Source organism: Stegostoma tigrinum, chromosome 26 (assembly GCF_030684315.1).
Source record: "Stegostoma tigrinum isolate sSteTig4 chromosome 26, sSteTig4.hap1, whole genome shotgun sequence".
NCBI classification, from domain to species: domain Eukaryota; kingdom Metazoa; phylum Chordata; class Chondrichthyes; order Orectolobiformes; family Stegostomatidae; genus Stegostoma; species Stegostoma tigrinum.
This window is the reverse complement of record NC_081379.1, coordinates 13,013,245-13,033,561: the sequence shown is the minus strand read 5'-3', so window position 1 is coordinate 13,033,561 and position 20,317 is coordinate 13,013,245. Positions and strand designations below refer to the sequence as shown.

At 39.7% G+C, this 20,317-nt stretch overlaps 1 protein-coding gene across 1 annotated transcript in view; it reads left to right on the top strand.

The window, feature by feature from the left end:
- slc6a4b (solute carrier family 6 member 4b) overlaps nt 1–19,808 on the top strand; it is an 81,217-nt gene extending 61,409 nt beyond the window's left edge. The window contains exons 9-14 of the mRNA XM_059654972.1: nt 614–726; nt 2,898–3,029; nt 7,925–8,024; nt 10,187–10,287; nt 15,760–15,927; nt 19,191–19,808. Of these exons, the coding sequence (XP_059510955.1) occupies nt 614–726; nt 2,898–3,029; nt 7,925–8,024; nt 10,187–10,287; nt 15,760–15,927; nt 19,191–19,271 (695 nt within the window). The 3' untranslated portion in view covers nt 19,272–19,808. The remainder of the gene's footprint in view (nt 1–613; nt 727–2,897; nt 3,030–7,924; nt 8,025–10,186; nt 10,288–15,759; nt 15,928–19,190) is intronic.
- Nucleotides 19,809–20,317: the final 509 nt, after the last annotated feature.

Below are 20,317 nucleotides of genomic sequence, written 5' to 3'. Positions count from 1 at the left end.
GCAACTGGGTCCAAGTACAAGAGAACTTTTTAACTAGACCACACCAGCACTCAACAACTCAGCAGTTGTTTTGTTAAATATTAGGGCCTCCTGCCCACAATCCATTACTGACTGTATTCACTCCCAATGCCCAAACAATGCAAGCACACTGCTAACTCATTTTCTTTATTAAACGTATAATGGGTCCAGTATGTACAACTGTCGTGCCTCCCTCAGACCCTGAACTAACTTAAATGCGTCACGCAAATCATGTCTTTAAGACACTTTTTCCTATAGGCTGGGGTGCACTCAGCCTTGAAATTACAGAATTCCTTTTACGTACATTTAATATGAAAATTGTGCCCTTAATATTTATCCAACGTCAACACGTCTGTCCTGAAGACTGTTTATAAGTTTGATTATCTTCTGCCTTCTTCCCAGTTAAACTGCCCGGTCCCCCATTTAACTATTAACAACCAAGATTGTTGTCAGGCTGAATTGAGGTCAAACCACATTACATCCCTTATTCGCCCATTTTATCCTAACTCAAAGGGCCAGTCCCAAATCATTACAAACTCATAATTATGCATTTGTATCTCTTTTTAAAGACAGTCTCTTCTTTTTCTGCATGCAGGTTCAGGTCTCCTGTTTATAACTTATCCTGAGGCCATTGCTAACATGGATGGCTCCCCATTCTGGGCAATCCTCTTTTTTCTCATGGTGATAACTCTAGGCCTGGATAGTACAGTAAGTATAAATTGTTAGAAGAATCAATTTAAAAGGAATCACCTACAGCTTGAGGGTTTCCATTGGAAGAAATTAGATTCCAACTGTATTCATAGTATTTCAGATGGAATATGTTATGGAATCTATGCTTATTACATCAAAGATTAACCGTAAAAAATAACTTCATTTACAAATGTAGTCTTGTCACTTATCACGGCATTTGACTCTAACAGATCAGTAAAGTGCTTGCTTTCGAGATTACCTTGCTGGAAAATGTATAAAACCAACACAGCATCCATTTTTAATGGAAGTTTGTAGGGATAACATTTAATACATCTTCAATGGCACCAGAAAATTTCTAACAGCTGCTAGTACTTAATACCAACAGCATTGACTGAGGCATTTTCCCAGTCCCTTGTCCAGTACACGTGTAGAAGTCAGATTTGGGCACAATCAGGCTCAGCCGTTGTGTGGTCTATCATCAAATAGTCTGTTGACTCACCAGGCATGGAAGAACAACTAGCTGGGAGAGGGCCTGGTGTGTGGCCAATGTACAGCAAACAGCAAGCAATCAATTTCCAGACAACTGGAGGTTAAGGTGGAAGAGGATCTAGCCAGTTCATGTTCTACAAGCAATTAAATCTTCTTGTGGCTTTTATAAAATCTTCATGTCAGGCAACACTGACAGGACAGTCATTATTGTCCAATAATTATTATCTTTATGATATTAAAAATAATTACGTATTGATGGACTGGAACCCCATGTAGGCCAGGCTAAGTAAAGATAGCATGTCCTTTCCTTGAAAAGGGTTCAGGAATGATTGGCCTTTTACAATAATCCAGCAAAAGTCATGGTCATTTTCTGATGTCAGTCAAGTTCACCATTTCTATGTTGCCAGTCTTATAACAATAAAGCAACCTTATCTGACCAATGAATATTCAGTTGTTATATGTGAGATGGCAATTAAAAATTGTATTATTGAGAGCAGACAAGATAACCAGTGTTTGTTTTGAATAGAAGACTGTTTGGTGTCCATTTTTTTGAAGATCATGTATTGGCCTCTGCCAGCCATGCCCATGTAATTCCTGGCCATATGAGATTATTTGGTAGATGTTCTCTCAATAAAGATCTCTACCTGAAGCAAAGACTCACTCAGTAAGGAAGAACCTGTGAAAAAAAAACAGATAATCCATCAAGTTTGTCCAATTCCTGACGTGAAGTAATTTCAGCAAACCACCGCTTTCCTGACCAATGACACACACCACCTCCCCAAACCCTGCCCTCATCACTTCCTTTGTGGGTGGACAATCTCATTTGAGAGACAACAGAAAAATAATATAATTCCTAGGTAAATTCAGGGAACAAAAACTTGGAAACCTTCCAAACCCCGAAGGCAACGAAGCAAATACCAGAACAGAACAGTTATTGCACAATAGCTCCTGTATGTTAATAACTCTCTGGAATTCAGTCAACTCCTTTCTTGAATGCCTATCAACATCTCATTACAGACATCATCAATTCTTTACAAACAGGGCTTTTTAGCATCTAATCTAGACCTGAGCTTTAACAAATGATACCATAATCTCCATTTCTCTCTGAACTCCCTAGTTTGAAAAGCCTAGTCACTTAAATAATGTCTAATCTTTATATTTTTTCGATATACTCAATAAAATTGCAAATTATACGATTTTCTAAGGAGTGCATCACACATAATGAGCTACTTCAGTTACATTATGTCCGGAATGTGAATATGGAGCTTTGCATATAATATCTGAGCAGGCTTTGAGTGGTGATTGATTGGCAATTGCATTTCGGGGCAATCATCACATTGCACAGTGAGTAGGTCTCAAGCCTAAAAACCAATGTAACCTCAGCACTATTATTGTCTAGTCACCCCAGATTTTGGTATCATCACTTTACATTTTCGAAATGCATGCAAGCATTTGGATTCAGGGGGAAAACAAGGAGACGTTCCAATTTTGTTAATTCTGTTGTTTATCCACTTTCACGTTCCTGTCCTTTTGGAAATAATATTCCTGTAAAGTAGGGAAATATTCCAGACACCTGAAGGTTGCTGAGTATATTGCTTTGTTGCTGTGTCCCTCTTCTATCTGGAGAGGGATCAAAGTATGTTTGTTTTTTTGGGAGGGAGCAGACACTAAGTGATTCATTGTGGTTTTCTTGTCAACAGTACGGAGGCCTGGAATCTATCATTACAGCTGTGATAGACGAATATCCTCACCTGTTTGCTAAAAGGAGGGAACTGTTTGTGCTGGGATTGGTTGTTGTGTGTTTTATGGGCTCTCTCAGCACTCTTACAAATGTAAGTACAAATGTCAATGGAAATTTCATGTTGTTTGATTTTTGGTTGTCTAAAAATAAAACTTTTAAAAATCGCCCAATGTTAGCTGTTCAATTAAAAACAAGCTAACCTGCTATATGAAGAGAGAGTGCATGAATGAGTTTGCAGTGACGGTAATGGAGTTGGTGAAAATGGGGATGATCACACAAAAACAACAAACTAGAAAAGGCAGTTGCTATAATGCCTTACCAATTTCTTGTGACATCCCAAACCCTTCCTGTCCCCTTTCAAGTGTAGTTAGTTATTTACGCAAATAGTGTGCCGTCAAGATGTCATAAACTGCAGTTAATTTGTTCATGTTGCTCTGTTTATGCTCATCTGCTGGCAGGGGAGCCTGAAAAACCTCCTCAGATGGCATTACCACCAGTTTCCTGCTGGTCCCAGCTTCTCCACAATTTTGTATTGTTTCAGGCAAGGCCTAGCATAGCCAACCAGCCTGCCCTCATCTGAGAGTGATATTGGGAACTGCAGATGCTGGAGAATCCAAGATAACAAAGTGTGGAGCTGGATGAACACAGCAGGCCAAGCAGCATCTCAGGAGCACAAAAGCTGGCGTTTCGGGCCTAGACCCTTCATCAGAGAGGGGGATGGGGAGAGGGAACTGGAATAAATAGGGAGAGAGGGGGAGGCGGACCGAAGATGGAGAGAAAACAAGATAGGTAGAGAGGAGAGTATAGTTGGGGAGGTAGGGAGGGGATAGGTCAGTCCAGGGAAAATGGACAGGTCAAGGAGGCAGGATGAGGTGGTAGGTAGGAAATGGAGGTGCGGTTGAGGTGAGAGGAGGGGATGGGTGAGAGGAAGAACAGGTTAGGGAAGGAGAGACAGGCTGGGCTGGTTTTGGGATGCAGTGGGGGGAGGGGAAGAGCTGGGCTGGTTTTGGGATGTAGTAGGGGAAGGGGAGATTTTTGAAGCTTGTGAAGTCCACATTGATATCATTGGGCTGCAGGGTTCCCAAGCGGAATATGAGTTGCTGTTCCTGCAACCTTTGGGTGGCATCATTGTGGCACTGCAGGAGGCCCATGATGGACATGTCGTCTGAGGAATGGGAGGTGGAGTTGAAATGGTTCGCGACTGGGAGGTATAGTTGTTTGTTGCGAACTGAGCGGAGGCGTTCTGCAAAGCGGTCCCCAAGCCTCCGCTTGGTTTCTCCAATGTAGAGGAAGCCACACCGGGTGCAATGGATACAATATACCATATTGGCAGATGTGCAGGTGAACATCTGTTTGATATGGAAGGTCATCCTGGGGCCTGGGATGGAGGTGAGGGAGGACGTGTGGGGGGAGGTGTAGCACTTCCTGCGGTTGCAGGGGAAGGTGCCGGATGTAGTGGGGTTGGAGGGGAGTGTGGAGCAGACAAGGGAGTTGCAGAGAGAGTGGTCACTCCGGAAGGCAGACAAGGGTGGGGATGGAAAAATGGCTTGGGTGGTGGGGTCGGATTGTAGATGGCGGAAGTGTCGGAGGATGATACGTTGTATCCGGAGGTTGGTGGGGTGGAGTGTGAGGACGAGGGGGATCCTCGGGGGGGGCAGTTGTGGCAGGGGCGGGGCGTGAGGGATGTGTTGCGGGAAATGCGGGAGACGCAGTCAAGGGCGTTCTCGACCACTGCGAGGGGAAAGTTGCGGTCCTGGAAGAACGTGGACATCTGGGATGTGCGGGAGTGGAATGCGTCATCCTGGGAGCAGATGCAGCGGAGGAGGAGGAATTGGGAATAGTGGATGGAATTTTTGCAGGAGGGTGGGTGGGAGGAGGTGTATTCTAGGTAGCTGTGGGAGTCAGTGGTTACCCAAAGCTTGCAGGAACAAAACTCATATTCCACTTGGGAACCCTGCAGCCCAATGGTATCAATGTGGACTTCACAAGCTTCAAAATCTCCCTTTCCCCTACTACATCCCAAAACCAGCCCAGTTCTTCCCCTCCCCCCACTGCATCCCAAACCCAGCCCAGCCTGTCTCTGCCTCCCTAACCTGTTCTTCCTCTCACCCATCCCTTCCTCCCACCTCAATCCGCACCTCCATTTCCTACCTACCACCTCATCCCACCTCCTTGACCTGTCCATCTTCCCTGGACTGACCTATCCCCTCCATACCTCCCCACCTATACTCTCCTCTCTACCTATCTTGTTTTCTCTCCATCTTCGGTCCACCTCCCCCTCTCCCCCTATTTATTCCAGTTCCCTCTCCCCATCCCCCTCTCTGATGAAGGGTCTAGGCCTGAAACGTCAGCTTTTGTGCTCCTGAGATGCTGCTTGGCCTGCTGTGTTCATCCAGCTCCATACTTTGTTATCCTCATCTGAGAGTGACTGTTCAGAACTCGGGCTGGAGGTGGAAGGAGGGTGTAGGGGCACCTCCATCAACCATTTCCTTTCAAGATAGAACTATTCTCTTCACAACCCAACAAAGTTTGACCCTTGTGTCTGTTTCAACCCCCGTCTCTTCATCAGCACCCTCGACAAATTTCTGTGTTAAACCCCCTCCCAATCCCCTACCAGAGGCTGGGCAGATGACTAGTTCCTCAGCATCTAACTATGTGCAGATTAATGACTGTATAAAAAGCATTATATATGAACACTTCTCAATGCTTCTGTCTCTGATGATTTTTCTTACAACCCTCTGTTTAGTTTCATCCTGAGATAGTGTGAATAAAACTACGAAGTCACTTTGCCAGGAACTGCAGAAATAATTATGGAATTACGGTGGGAGAATGTAAATTAAGTAAGCAGCTGGAAGAAGCTTTGATATTTTCTTGATGGACATATATTTGTACATTATTTTGTGGCACCCTGAATAGGCTAGCAGTGATAGGTTAATCTGATAGAATAAAGTTAGATGCAAAGTAAAGAAATTGAACTCAAGATATCCTGAATGTAAATCCTTTCCAGCTATTACAACTGGATAATTAAATGGTCCAACATCTTACATTATCTAATATTATGATATGTTAATGCATATTGGTCTTTATTGTAAGGGGATTAAAGTACAAGAATAAGGAAGTCTTTTGAGCTTTTATGAGACCATTCCTGGTTAACTCTTCACCTAATGGAAAATATAGATCCATTGTCAGCGGTACGATGAAGGTCTACTAGATTAATTTCTGGGATCAGGTGGCTGTACAATGGTGAAAGGCTGAGTGAATTTCTCTTTGGAGTTTAGAAGAATGAAACAAGATATAATTGAAAGATACAAGATTCTGAAGGTGTTTGACAGGGTAGGCAGTGACAGGTTGTTTCTCAAGGCTGGGAAATCTAGATTGAAGGGGCACAAATTCAGGATAAGGGATTGATGAGTTAAGACTCAGATGTGGAGAAATGTCTTCACAGATGGTTGTGAATCATTGGAAATGTTACCTCAGAAGGGTGTGAATACTTCATTGTTGAGAATATTTAAGGCTGAGATAGACAGGTTTTATGGTGTCTGAAAGGATCAAGGGATATGAGATCAAAGGATATGGTGATGAAGTGAAATTAAGGTTAGTATGGAGTATTCATGTTTTTAATTCTTATGTTCATAATAAGCCTTTTCACTTAATTCTTCTAAGCTTCTGATACAGCACTCACTATTTCTGTTCTTCTTTACTGCATCTCCCCTGGACATGCAACTGAGATTTTCTGCAATCCTATAATTCAACTGTTACAGTGACTCATCTCCAAAACCTTAAATTTGTGAAATTGGATAAACCCTCGAAGGAAACTGAATATATATTTGAAAGAAAATTAAATCAGTGCTACAGGAAAAGCTGGTTAAGATCGGCATGAGCACAATCAGCCAAATGACTCCTTCTTTGCAGTATTATTCTACAATTCTTCAATGTGAAATATACACTGTGCACAGTGTTCAATATTTGCTGGGGACCAGACAAAAGGAAGCCCGTTGATAAGTTTCTGTGTTTCTCTTGGGGATGTGAAGGAGCTCCTGCAGCCATCCCAAAACCTGGCTCCACTATCCCAGGGGCCACTGTTTTATTGGTCTACTCTGTACTGTGGAGATCCAGTCCTGAAAATGGATCAACTCCAGCCAGGACTGCTGGACAGCTTGTGGTCACCTTGTGCTATTTACCCTGTAATATAAATATGCTCTCAGGTCAGGTATAGCACTAAATAAGTACAAAACAAAGTTACTACCACCCTTCATGATAAACTTAATTAACTCCAACTCTGTAACGATGTGACATTTTTAGTTTCCCAGGCCATTTGTTTTTATAGGCTTTTTGAGGGTAGAATTATGCACAATTATAATTGTGCCAATTATGAACTGAGTTGGTACAGATTGAAATTTTTCTACACACAGCATTTAAAACCAGTATAAAGTGAATCTTTGTTTCATTAGTTTATGCCAAAATTACCATAAGACCATAGAACATAACAGCAGAAGTAGCCATTTGGCAAATTGAGTCCACTCCACCATTCAATGGGATCATATCTGATCTGGTAATCTTCCTACCTTTTCCTCCTAGCCCTCGATTCCGTTAATGATTAGAAATCTCTCCACCTCAGCCTTGACTCTACTTAATGACCCAGCCTGAACCACTCACTGTGGGAAAGAATTCCGCAGATTCATTCGCCTCTGAGAGAAAAAAAAGTCTTTCTCCACCACTGTCTTAAATCGCAGACTCTCACTCTGAGACTATGTGTTTCGGTCCTAGGCTCACTCACAAGGAGAATCAATGTCTCTGAATCTACCCTGCTAAGCCATAGAAGAATCTTGCATATTTTGATAAGGTCTCCTCTCATTGTTTGAAACTCCATGGCCAAGGTTTTGTCTGATAAGTTCCCATGTATTAATGAATTCTATTTCCTGCTACTGTATTATATTTTTGTAATGTTAACTCCAGCCTGATTTGAAACACAATTGGATTTTTCAGGGAGGGGCATACGTTGTCAAACTGATGGAAGACTTTGGATCAGGTTCCTGTCTTATTGCTGTAGTTTTATTAGAATCCATTGCGGTGTCTTGGTTTTATGGTAAGAAATCCACCATCGTATCAATTCTCTGATGAAGGGTCTAGGTCCGAAACGTCAGCTTTTGTGCTCCTGAGATGCTGCTTGGCATGCTGTGTTCATCCAGCTTCACACTTTGTTATCTCTCTCTCATCGTATTAATTCCTCTGCCTGGATAATTAAAAATAGGAAATCTAGCCAAGGAATGGTCATTACAAATTGGCTTTTAGGCCTCATCAGAATACTTGGGGTTGGCAATGGGAGAGGTAAATTACAGCACTCACATAAGTCTTATCATAGGGAGGACATCAGCAGGGAGAGCTGTAATGTGGAGTGGGAAGGAATACTCTGGTCAACAACTAAAATGTTAAAAATTTACTCACCTTCATTGGCAGCAGCTACACAGGTGCCTAGAAAATCTGAACAATTGAGGACAGTTTTGGCACGTTGACACTTAGACAGATGTTAACACCTATAACTGACACAGACATTTGACTTTACAGACCTGTTTTAGGTGAACATAAGTATGGCCAAAGAATGGAGCTGCTGTATTTTTCACTGAGCCAAACACCTGCACAGATTATGTGATGGTCATTTAATTACTAAATCAGTTTGTGCTGAGCCTGTTTTGCATCCAAACAATGGCTGCAACCCCAATAATTAAGTGCCTCTGAACAAAAAAAGGGGTGAAATCCAAAAAGCAAGAGGGAGCATATAACCATTTTACAAGAAAGACAAACACACGAATTAGGAGCAGAAATAAGCCAGTCAGCCTCTTGAGCCTGCTCTGTCACTCAATATCATGGCTGATTTGACTAATTCACATTCTCAGCTACCCCAGATAACCTTTCGCCCCCTTTTACACTCCTCTGCCTTCAAACCATTCAAGGACTCTGCTTCCACAACATCTTCAGAAAGACAGTTCAAAAGATTTACAATGCTCTTGCAAGAAGAAATTTCTCCCTACCTCTATCTTAAATGCATGACCCCTTATTTTTAAATAATGAGCCTGTGTTCTAGACACGCGACAAGAGAAAACATCTTTCCTGCATTCAGCCTGTCAAGATCTCTCAGGATCTTATATGTTCTAACATCTAACTCTTCTTATTTTCAGAGGGTAAAAGCCCAGTCTGTCCAAACTTTCTTTATAAGACAACCTGCCCCTTCCAGCTATTAGTCTAGTAAACCTTCAGCTTCCAACACATTCCTTCATTAAATAGGGAGACCATACTGTACACAATACTCTAGATGTGGTCTCACCAACGGCCTGAGTAACTGAAGTATAACTCCAAACTTATGTATTCAATCCTCCTTCAATAAGTGATAACATTATATTTGCTTTCCAAAATATTTTTTGGATCTGATTACTAACCTCTGCAATTTACACACTGGGACACCTAGATCTCATTTCAGTTCAGAGCTCTGCAATCTCACACTATTTGAATGATATGCTTTATTATTCATCCTGCCAATATTGGCAAGTTAACATTTTCCCACATTATATTCCATTTGCCAGATCTTTGCCCATTCACTTAACCTATCTACATCCTCTGCACTCTAAAGTCAAGGAATCTAATTCTAAATCAGGATGTGTTTAATAAGATGAAGCATCAAATTAAATGTAAGTTGTTTATTTTAAGAAAACGCTTGCTGGAAATGCAGATGGGTGCCCATTTGCTGAAATAGGATTGCATTTAACCAAAGTGCCTTTCACAGCTCAGTAGCCTATCAATATTCTTTACTTGGTTCATATATGAAGAATACCCACCCAGTAAGGTGCTCAGTAATACTGATGTCCGATTTCCTTCTAGTCTCAATGCAGTGGAAGACTGTGAGTTCTACTTAAAGGGTTATTGGAATCCAAATTCTAATGGGGCAGAAATCCAGGTGTAGCTAAGCAGAAAAGCTTTGAAATAAAATGATTTGGCATGATTTCATAAATAACATAAAACATACATTAGAAGATGAACACAAACCCCTGCTGACATACATGCATAGAACATATTTATAGCATTAAAACATGTATAGGGCATAATATTTATAGCCTTAAAGTATGTACATGGCATAAACAATGTTTACATATATACCAATAAATATTATTGAACAAAGAGTGTTTCAAGTTTATACTGTCAGTATTTTGACCAGCTCTGAAATTGTCCCATTTTCTGTCCTTGATTTATGTGCAGGTGTCCAGCGATTCTGCAGTGATATTCAGACAATGTTGGGTCTCTCACCAGGACTGTTTTGGAGGGTTTGCTGGGTGGGGATCAGTCCTGCCTTTCTAGCTGTGAGTAACAAGCCTTAAGCAATTTGTTGGTTTGTATATCACAAGGAGGTATTCTTGTTTTCTCTGACCATTCCTCCTGTAGTGTTTCTGATATTGTATTGATCACCCTAGGTTAGATTGTATCCACATTATTAACAGCTTCACAAATTCAATGCAAAAGATAGATCTTGAATTTCTGGGCTGTTGTAAGTGATCCAGAGTCATGTGGGAGCAACTAGAATTTGCTGCAGGCATTGATTCTGTCCTTCCCCCAAAACGAAAGATTCTGATGGAGATGTGTGCACTTCTTGAATTTCTCCTTATACTATTGTCAGGAGTAGGAATTCCAATTTCTTGAGTACCAACACAGAGTGGACTTGCATCTTGCAGTCACACATGTACGTATTCCTGGCAGACCTGGATTCCACAATTAATTGATTTATGGATTGAAAAATGATTACAACATGCAAAGTGCCTCTCAGAAAGCTCTGGTTTCCAATGAAGCAGAATCCCAGGGCCCTTTTAAATAGCACAGGTCCTCATATAAAGTAAAAATACATCTCTGGAAATGGTCCAGCACAAGGCTGTGTTTCTGATGAAAAAGGCATCTATTCATCCGTCCAGAATGATTCAGAATGCACCTAACCCCAACATCTATTCACATCTGCACAGTTGGATTATGGCAGTCTCCCTGATCGTAGTGAGTTACCTAATGGCCATTTACGTCTCCCATCATCTTGGATGTCAGAGTTGTACTCCTGGATTATTTTGCAGAGCTAAACTACAATTCCAAACTTATTTGCAGATAAATGAATATACTGAAGTGAAGATACATAGACAACATACAAAACTCGATACCTTTTCAAGAAAATTGTGGTTATGGTGGTGTAGTGGTAATGTTATTTAGAAGTTAGTACGAGCATCGCATAGAACATAATTCAACAACTTAACCTGGTGCTTTTAGAATTTGAATTACTTTTTTTTAAAACCCAATATCAGTTAAGGTCACCCTGGTATTGTGGATTATTTAACTGCTTAACAAATGGGCAAGGAATTGTAGCTTTCTTTCCTGGCTTGGCATGTATATGATTCCAATCCCATTCCAGCATGGTTGATTATTAACTACCCATTTAATGGCCAAGCATCTGCTCAGTTTCATCAAATTGTTCAAGAAGAAATCCCATTACATCCTATATAGGGGCAATAGCAAATACAAATAAATACTGTCCTTGCTAAGCCTTTTGTGTTATGTCTCCCAGTCAGTGTGTCAGTGGACCTTTAACAGACTGCTCATCATAGCATCAAAGTATCATAGCATGTGACCTGAGGGTCTACAGGTCTCGTCTTCCATCTCACCCAGGGTTCACTTGAAACATGACACTTGACTAGAAACGTGCTCCTCTGTTGCAAACCAATTGCTTGATAATAGTGTAGATAATTATGTGCCTGAGGGATGTAACATTTGTACATTATCATTATTCTTAATAAATAACTGTTGCATACTTCAATACCATGATTTCCACACACATTTTTTTATATTACAGGAGATAACATAAGCATTTCTGTATCAATTAAAACACCCTGTTGGAGGCAAATACACATCCTAAAGACAAATATTCTAAAAAAATTGGAATAAATCTGCCTGTAAAGTACGTAAGACAACTGTATATCAGTTCATGTGACAATAATATTTCAACCAAATCCACAAGACATTAATGCATTCATTTCATTAAGCCACTGCTTTAATTTGTGGGCATATAATAATTCCATTGATCAGTTGGCACTGAACCTTCTCATTCATTGGTGAATGGGCTGTAGTTCAAGTGCATCTTTCAAAATAATAGGTAGAATATGAGTCACAAGTATGGAGAGGGTCTGAATTGTCTCTACCAGAATTGCTGACTAATGGATTCTTTGCACATAGCCTTTTCGCCTTTGAACACAGAAATGTCAATCAATAACAATTAATGAAACACTGCCAGAAAAACAATTACATGCTAATGAGAAATGAAACACACATATCTGAGTCTTGAGAACAATTCATTCACACCCTTAATTCATTTTTGATCAATGTGTTTTTTTCCTTTCTTGTAATCTTAGCAAAAGACTAATTTTGTATCCAATAAAGCAGTAGCCTGGATGTTACATCCTTGCCATGAAAACTATGTAAAATTAGGTAGAAACTCATATGTCAGATATCATTGCAGTTTTTTTTACCTTGAAGTAACCGACTCACAAGCCCAATCTGTGTGAGTGCCAGATAATCGGTTCTAAATGTATCTTATACTTTTGATTTTCGATGTTAAATTTGAAGCTGTGTTCAGGATTTTGTTTTTCACCACCAACTTATACAGTTTGATGAGATTCCACTTCAGTTTCTTCCTTTCACAGATGAAAATCCTACATTTTCTCAGTCTTTCTTCATAATTCAGTCTTTTGGCACTGGTGATTAATGTTGTAGCTTCTCCTACATTACATTGATGGTTTGAATATCTGTCTTGTGTCTCAACAACCAGACAGTGGTAAAGCTTTCTTCAATATTCATATTAAAAAATAATGGGAAGTATAGTATTGTGTTGTGAGAGTAATGGAGAAAAAGATGGGAAAATATGGTAAGAAGGGAAAAATCAGATTCTTGTTTGAGAAAAGTAATTCCAGATTTTCAACCGAAGGTAAATAGCAATTTCAGAATCCCACCATTGAATGGTGACTACCTTATTTCCACGCATTTGCAACTCACTAAAGCCCGAATTTGCCTCATGGCTACTTCCAATTCTCCTCTGTTACCAAGTAACAAGACAGCACAAATCCCCAAAGGAAATCAAAGAGAATACCTTGTGGCTGCCACTTGCTGAATTCCTTTCCTGGCCATCATACTTCTTCACAACAATGGCCCTGCATACTCCACCTTAACCTTTCATTCATGCTGGTCAATGTCAAAAAGCTTCACCCACTTCATACCTGCTCTCAGACCAACTCAGTCACCGTTTCAGCCCTTAAAATAATTTGTTTTGGAGCTCAGGGACACTTCTAACTTGCATGGATCTGTCAAATTGTTTTGTGCTCAGGGAGGCACAACCATCTCTTGCATCGGTACAGGATATACCTTACAGCTCATAGCTTGTTTTCCTAGTGCTCCCTCAGTTTGTGCTTACTTGGGAGCTGCCAACTTCTTCATACTTCACATTGCTTTCTCAGTGCACACGCAAGGACTCAGCTATGACAAATGGGCTGAGGCTCTATGGCTGGAATTGTTTTGCAATGCAGAGGGAAAAGCAGACAGCTTCTGATGATTGACAGCGCTGAACAGTCAAGTGTGTACGTGTCACTATGCGGCACCGTGCTACCTCAATGTCATACCTTCAGCACATGCCAGCAATTTATGTGGCAAATACATTGCATGTGCTCTAAGTGGCCATGAATGTTTTCAGTTAGGATGAAGGGGGACTACAGTCAGTCATAGGGTAATGCCATGGTCAGTCAAAGAGCTCATCCTGTTCCAGTCCAAAGGAATTACCAAAGTCAGTCAGGCACTTGGTCTTACCAGACAATGGAAGCATCTCAGTATGATGGACATGGTTTGCAGAGCAGTTTGTAGTGGTGTATGAGAAGGATAACTGGGGAGGCATTCCCAGTTAGTGAATAGGAATTGCACAGGGCAAGAAGGATAATAGTTTGAGAGGATAAGGTGACTGAAAGTCACTGAGTGCGCAGAATAAATGCAATACTGAAAGCAAAGTTAAAGTGCATGATGGCCCTGTGAGTGTGAGGTGGTAGGGTGAAGATTGAGACACTTACCCTTACCTAGCTCAGAAGATCATTAACCCTCTTCATCCTGCACTGCTGGGATTCCTCCTTTATCCAGGACACACCACTGGGCTGTTTTAGTCTGGTGACATGGACACCAATGCTGCTTAGCTGGAAACAAAAAAAAACCCGCTGTACTCAACCTGCCCACACACCACCCCACCCGTTAACATCTCATAAGTCCCTGTCTGCCAAGTGGGAAGTGAGGAAAGTCCACTTGCTGCAGTGTGCACATTCATCTTTCTGCCTGAATGATTCCTTGAGGAAAGCTCAGGTAAAAATGAATGAAAAGTGAATGAGGACTTCGTAAGAAAAGTCTGAGCCACAGCGCACTGGGTGTCATGAATTAACTGCAAATGGGAAATTTCTGCCCAATTTCTTCATAAAACATTATCAGCTGGAAATCTTTTGTTGTGAAGTACTAAATTAATACTTTCCTTACTTTAAACGAGTCATAGCACCTACCTTAAAAAATTAAAATAACAGACAAAAAATTTGTTAGGAATGTAAATATTTGTACAGTAATATTGCACAATGCAACTTTCAGCATATTACAGACTGAAGTTTGAATCCATATTTTAAAAATTTGCTTATGGAAGTATGATTGTTTTCAAAAGAGTTCAATGCAAAGGCAGCCTGAGGTACATGCAAGCTAACATGTGAAAAGGTGTACAGTGATTAAAGAAGCAGTTTTAGAAGGCAAGTTCCTAGTAGTTTCAGTTTCTTCATATAGCTGGATTATTTACTAAATATTTAACTATTCTTGTGTTTTCTACTAAATCCTCTCAATTAATTTACCGGTAATTCAGAAACGTTATGCAGCTCACAATCACAGCACAAAAAATAATGGAATGAAATCTTTCAAACGGCCAGGTCTCATCCTGCAGGTAATTGAAGGGAAAGTGAGATAGCACAGGATAATTTTTAAAAATTCTTTCTTTGGATGTGGGCATTGCCAACATTTATTGTGAATCACTAATTATCCTTGGGAAGGTGGTGGTGAGCCTTGTTTGTAAAGTGCTGCAGTCCCTGTGTTGAACTTACTGCAGCTGTGTTATAAGGCAGGAGGCTCTGGATTGGGATAAGACCCTGAGATTTTGAAACAGGGCTTCCAAAATTGCAGGACACTGTCCCAACAGAAGTTTAGAGTTATGAAATCTGAGGCAACAATTGTTGATGTGGAGCTTCAACCAGGTGCTGCAGTTTTGTGGCCCCTTTAAACCATTGCAGTAACTTTTAACAGTGAGAATGACCTACCTTGCTATCTTTGAGGCCTGATTGCTGTCTTGCAAAATGTCACAGAGAAGTATGTGCTTTTAACTTTAAAACATTGTGGATTAAAAATCTTTGCCCGCCCTCACAGATTTCTCATGCCCTCTCGCAACCCTTCCTCAAATTTCCAGCACCAGCATGGAATCGTATTGTCTAGGAAGTTGGCACAGTCCCAATTTAGGGCACATAATGGTTTCTTAATTGAATGTTATGTCCATTCCCTCAATATGAAAATCCACCCTGTCCTCTTGTGATCAATGTAAGACTGTAATTGTTGCTAAAAATGTTGAGAAAGAGAATGGCCTTAAAAGGACAAAACTGGAAAACTCTGAGCATCCACCCTCACATAAGGGAAAAAAAGGCATTCTTTGTTTAATTAAGGTTTAAGAATTCCATTTTTTATTTTCTTTGCAGTTTATAACAGTGAGCTCGCTTGTCTATCAGCCCCCACTCAGTCTATTTGGTTACAATTATCCAGACTGGAGTATGACAGTCGGATACCTGATTGGAGCTTCATCCTTCATCTGGATTCCAGTATACATGGTATATAAATTAGTATGGACGCCTGGATCTCTTAAGCAGGTAGGAATGCCACATTTGAAGGAAAAACGTTTTTCTTGTGCTATTTTGCATTTAACAGAACATGAATGCAAAGTGTGATGGTCAGAAGGAATTATGTATTTGAGTTGATTCATTTGACAAGGTTAAAATAAAATTTCCATGGTCACACGTTTTACACACATGGATGTTTCTCATCCATAGTATCTGACACAATACATTGCCTTTTCTTTCACCTGTCACATCTTAAGTGAGAAAAGTGTGCCAGTAATTGTGCCCCATTGTTCAACAAGCTCTCACAAATATATGAATACCCAATTAGGCCACCAAGATAAATTTGCCTAACTGACTGCTATTTGTGACAAAAGCAAAGCAAACCAGGTTTTGTCGCTGAGAGAAAAAAAACTATTTATTGTAAGCATACCTAACTTTAACAAAGGCAGAAAAAAGACAAGATTACTAATCTATTACTATGCAACATAAATTATACCCCTTTAAAATTGCAAACACACATGGTTGGATGTTTTGATATACAATATTACGGAATGAAAAATATAGACATGGAAAACAAAATTCTGAAGATCCAAAGACCACATAAGTATGGATTAAATTGTCTGTCACAATTTCTTTTGACTTTAGCATGATGGCTCCCTGTTGTTTGTAAAACGATGGTAATTCTATAATTTGATAGATGATCTGGTAGACATAGGTCTTTCCTTTACAAGAATTTCTTTTTAAGTTTCTTGATTTATTGACTTTCCACTCACCTTGAGAGAAGGAAGAAAGAGATGTTTTCTGCTTACCGTCTCTGGCTGCTCTGCACTTACAGATCTGTAATAATCTGCAGCTCAACCGATCTGAGGGCTGTTGTCAGGCAGCGTTTCCTTAACTCAAAGATTCCTGTTGCCACTCTTTCTCAAATTATCCTCCTCACTCTTTGAAAAGTATGGCTAAAAATGTGCATTGCTTAATTTTTTCATGATTCAAAACTCTTCTGGTATTTCTGTTATGTAGCAGTCCAACTTCCATTCCCATTTACAGTTCAAAAAGAAAAAACGTATGGTTTGTTACAAACTCCTGAATTCAATAGAAAGAAAGCAAGGCAGTAGAAACTGTAATGTGGAAATCAATCTTCAGTTTTTTCCAATGTGCTAGTGTAAGATCTCGAAAGTAGAAAGCATAGAAATGGTATGCAGTCACAAGTCAATTATAAAGCGGAAGAAAAAGAATAAAAGGTATAAAGGGGGAAAGTGTTACTTTTAAACTTCAAATTCCAAACAGTTATGAATCTTATTGCATTTTTACCTACGTTAGTTCAACGTGCACAATAAACAGTTTACAAAAGTTGTCACCTTTATGGAAAAGTATTTTGAATTTGTTATCAACTGTTCAAATATCATATGAAGTGATGACAGAAAGAGTTCTGATATTTGGAGTTGTATTTTGGTGCTCATGAAGGTGACGAGTGTCAGTTCTGAATTAGAATACAGGGTTGTCATGAAGCAATCAGAGGTCCATGTACAAACTAAACCTCCTTTTGCATTGTCTCATTAAAGACTTTTGGTGAAGCTTGATTTGAATTAATTTAGGGAATTAGATCTTTCTAGATCTTACACTAGCACATTGAAAAAAGCTGAAGATTGATTTCCACATTACTGTTTCTACTGTCTTGCTTCCTATATATTGAATTCAGGAGTTTGTAACGAACAACATGTTTTTTTCTTTTTGAACTGCTCCCTCGATTCTGTGGCAACAAGATGTTTTAGCTTCATAACATGATCACAAGTCCCTACTGATGTGAGTTTCATATAACTCCACTAACTACTCATGTAGTCAGTGTGAATATGATTTGGTGGGTGAGTTTTTACTGTGTCTTTCCTCATTAAAAACTAGAGTGGAGGCTACTCAACCTGATTTAATGTGGAATCCTTAAGAGACTGAAGTGCCTTGTGGGACAGGAAAAAGGAAGAGAATGGAGAACAGGGCCTGAGTGTCGGGAAGCAAAAAGCTTGAATATCAGTCAGGAGGAGGAAGAGGGGCTGATTCCAATTGAATATTTTACTGCTCTTGATAGAAAATCCATTAGAAAAATAGGGGAGACCTTGAGCATGCCTTGATGGTCACATCGTAAAGTCACAACATACTGGTACTTTACAGGTGGCTCAAGCTAAAACGTTATGGCCTACTGGTATTGTCGCTAGACCATTAATCCAGAAATTTAGCTAATGTTCTGGCTAAACAGATGATGGAATTTAAATTCAATTCTTAAAAAAAATCTGGAATTATGAATCTACTGTGAAACCATTGCCAATTGTTGGAAAAACCCATCTAGCTCACTAATGTCCTCCCGGGAAGAAAATCTGCCATCCTCATTTGGTCTGGCCTACATGTGACTCTAGACTCACAGAAATGTGCTTGACTCTCAGCAGCTGTTGTCTGAAGTAGCCTAGCAAGCCACTCAGTTCAAGGGCAGCTAGGGATAGGCAATAAATGGTGGTCAGTCAGCGATGCCCGCATCCCACAAGTGAATAAAAGAAATAAAATGTTCCAAAGGCACTCCGTACTGAACCAACAAGGGCATTGGCTCTCAATGGCAACAAGCAGTTCAGGAAACATATTGCTGATCCCAAATGAATTCAGCTTCTGATTGTCAGTGGTGAATCTGCAAAAAGATTAACCAGATCTCTTGGGTCAAAGAGTGGATACCGTATAGTTGGGGAAGGGGCTGTTTACAGTTTTGAAAACATTTCAGTACATGTATTTATCATGAACTTACAAAGCATCTTCTCTAGGGATTCCAGGATAACAGGATTAATGAGTGTGCTGACAATCTTAGCATCACTGCTATCTTTCTAAAGAAGAAAATGCTAAAAATTCAACACAAATAGAGAAGGCATATTACACTGCATCATCTAATAAAACAGTTAGTAAGGATGAAAAAGGCAACTCTGAAAATCAAAAAGAACACTCCCCAAAAATAAAGAAGTAGCGCCCAAGAATGTATCACAAACAGCTCTCAACAAAATATTTTAATCGTTGGATTGGAGTTACCCTTGGTTCACTTGGTGCCAACTCATCAAATTATCCAATTGTATCCAAAATTACTGTTGAATTGAAACTCCATTCATATGAGCAATCATTTTTTCATATTGTGTCATCCAAAGCTCCCTCTGTGAATGCTTTTAAAGATTCTGCGCATACACTTAGAACTTTGCAAAGAGTCGTGTAAGAAGCAAGACTTCTTCTCATTTTTATTATGACAGTAATTACTTTTTTTGTCCACACAGCGTCTGGCAGTCTGCATTCGTCCTGAGAAGACAATCAGAGACCCGAAGCCTGATTCATTCTGCATGAATACTATCCCTTAATTCTTTGTACATAGTACATGCAGAAACTTTACTTTGGGATTGATATGGATTTTAAAAAAAAAATCACGGAAGGATTTGTGTGAGGTGGGAAGTGGAAAAGCAGTTGACACTGCATTCAACGTTTCAGCTTCAGCAAGAACAGCAATATGAACAGTAATAAGGAATTTTTCAGAAGCTTCGACAAGGAGCTTATTGTTAACATATAGATAAAAAGACCTTTCATTTTGTACCTTTTGTAATTTTGTGGGTGAAAAAACAATGCAAGAAAATTGTTGTTACAAAACGTCTAATAATGTTTTACTAACTTATCAGTACCTACCACTGAAAAAGTCTGACTTGCCAACCATGTAGACCAAATGTTTGAGATTTGCATTACTTACAGTTACAAGAACTTATACTCAAAGAACAGCTTTTACACATTAAACCTTGCTCTTTGTCCTGAATTAGTTTACAGTCCTTTATCCTAGTGCAAGAGAGCTAGATTGTTCACTTACTCAATTGTTTGCCCAATCTTAAATTAATCAGTAAGCAATCCCATAATGCCATTTCAATGTACTTCCTAAATTATACAAGATAAAATGCTGTTACTTGGTTTTGTACTTGTTATTAATGAACATTTGAAGATTATGATTTTTTAATTAATATTTTGTAAAATAACAAATGTGTTTGTACTTTTGAAAAGTGCTCCTAGTTAAGCTCACTTATTCCTGATGTATTCATTTTTAAAAATTGTAACCGTTACCAAACAATGAATAAAATGTGAGGTGAATGTTAATGGGTAATTAACTCCTACATTGGTGACATGTATGTACACGCATAGCTAACAGCCCGTTTACAAAGTATAATTTGAATACAGGGATTGCTATGGCTTTCTAAAGCATGTTTTACATGAACCTCTGGCGGGCAATGGTTGATGCACATTCAGGTTACCATATCAACAGGATGACAAATGGGCCAGTGGTTTGGGAATATGGTGGCTACTCCAATATGACACACATCTGAGACCCAGGATTACCAATAGATCTAGGCACAGGTGAGTGAAGGAA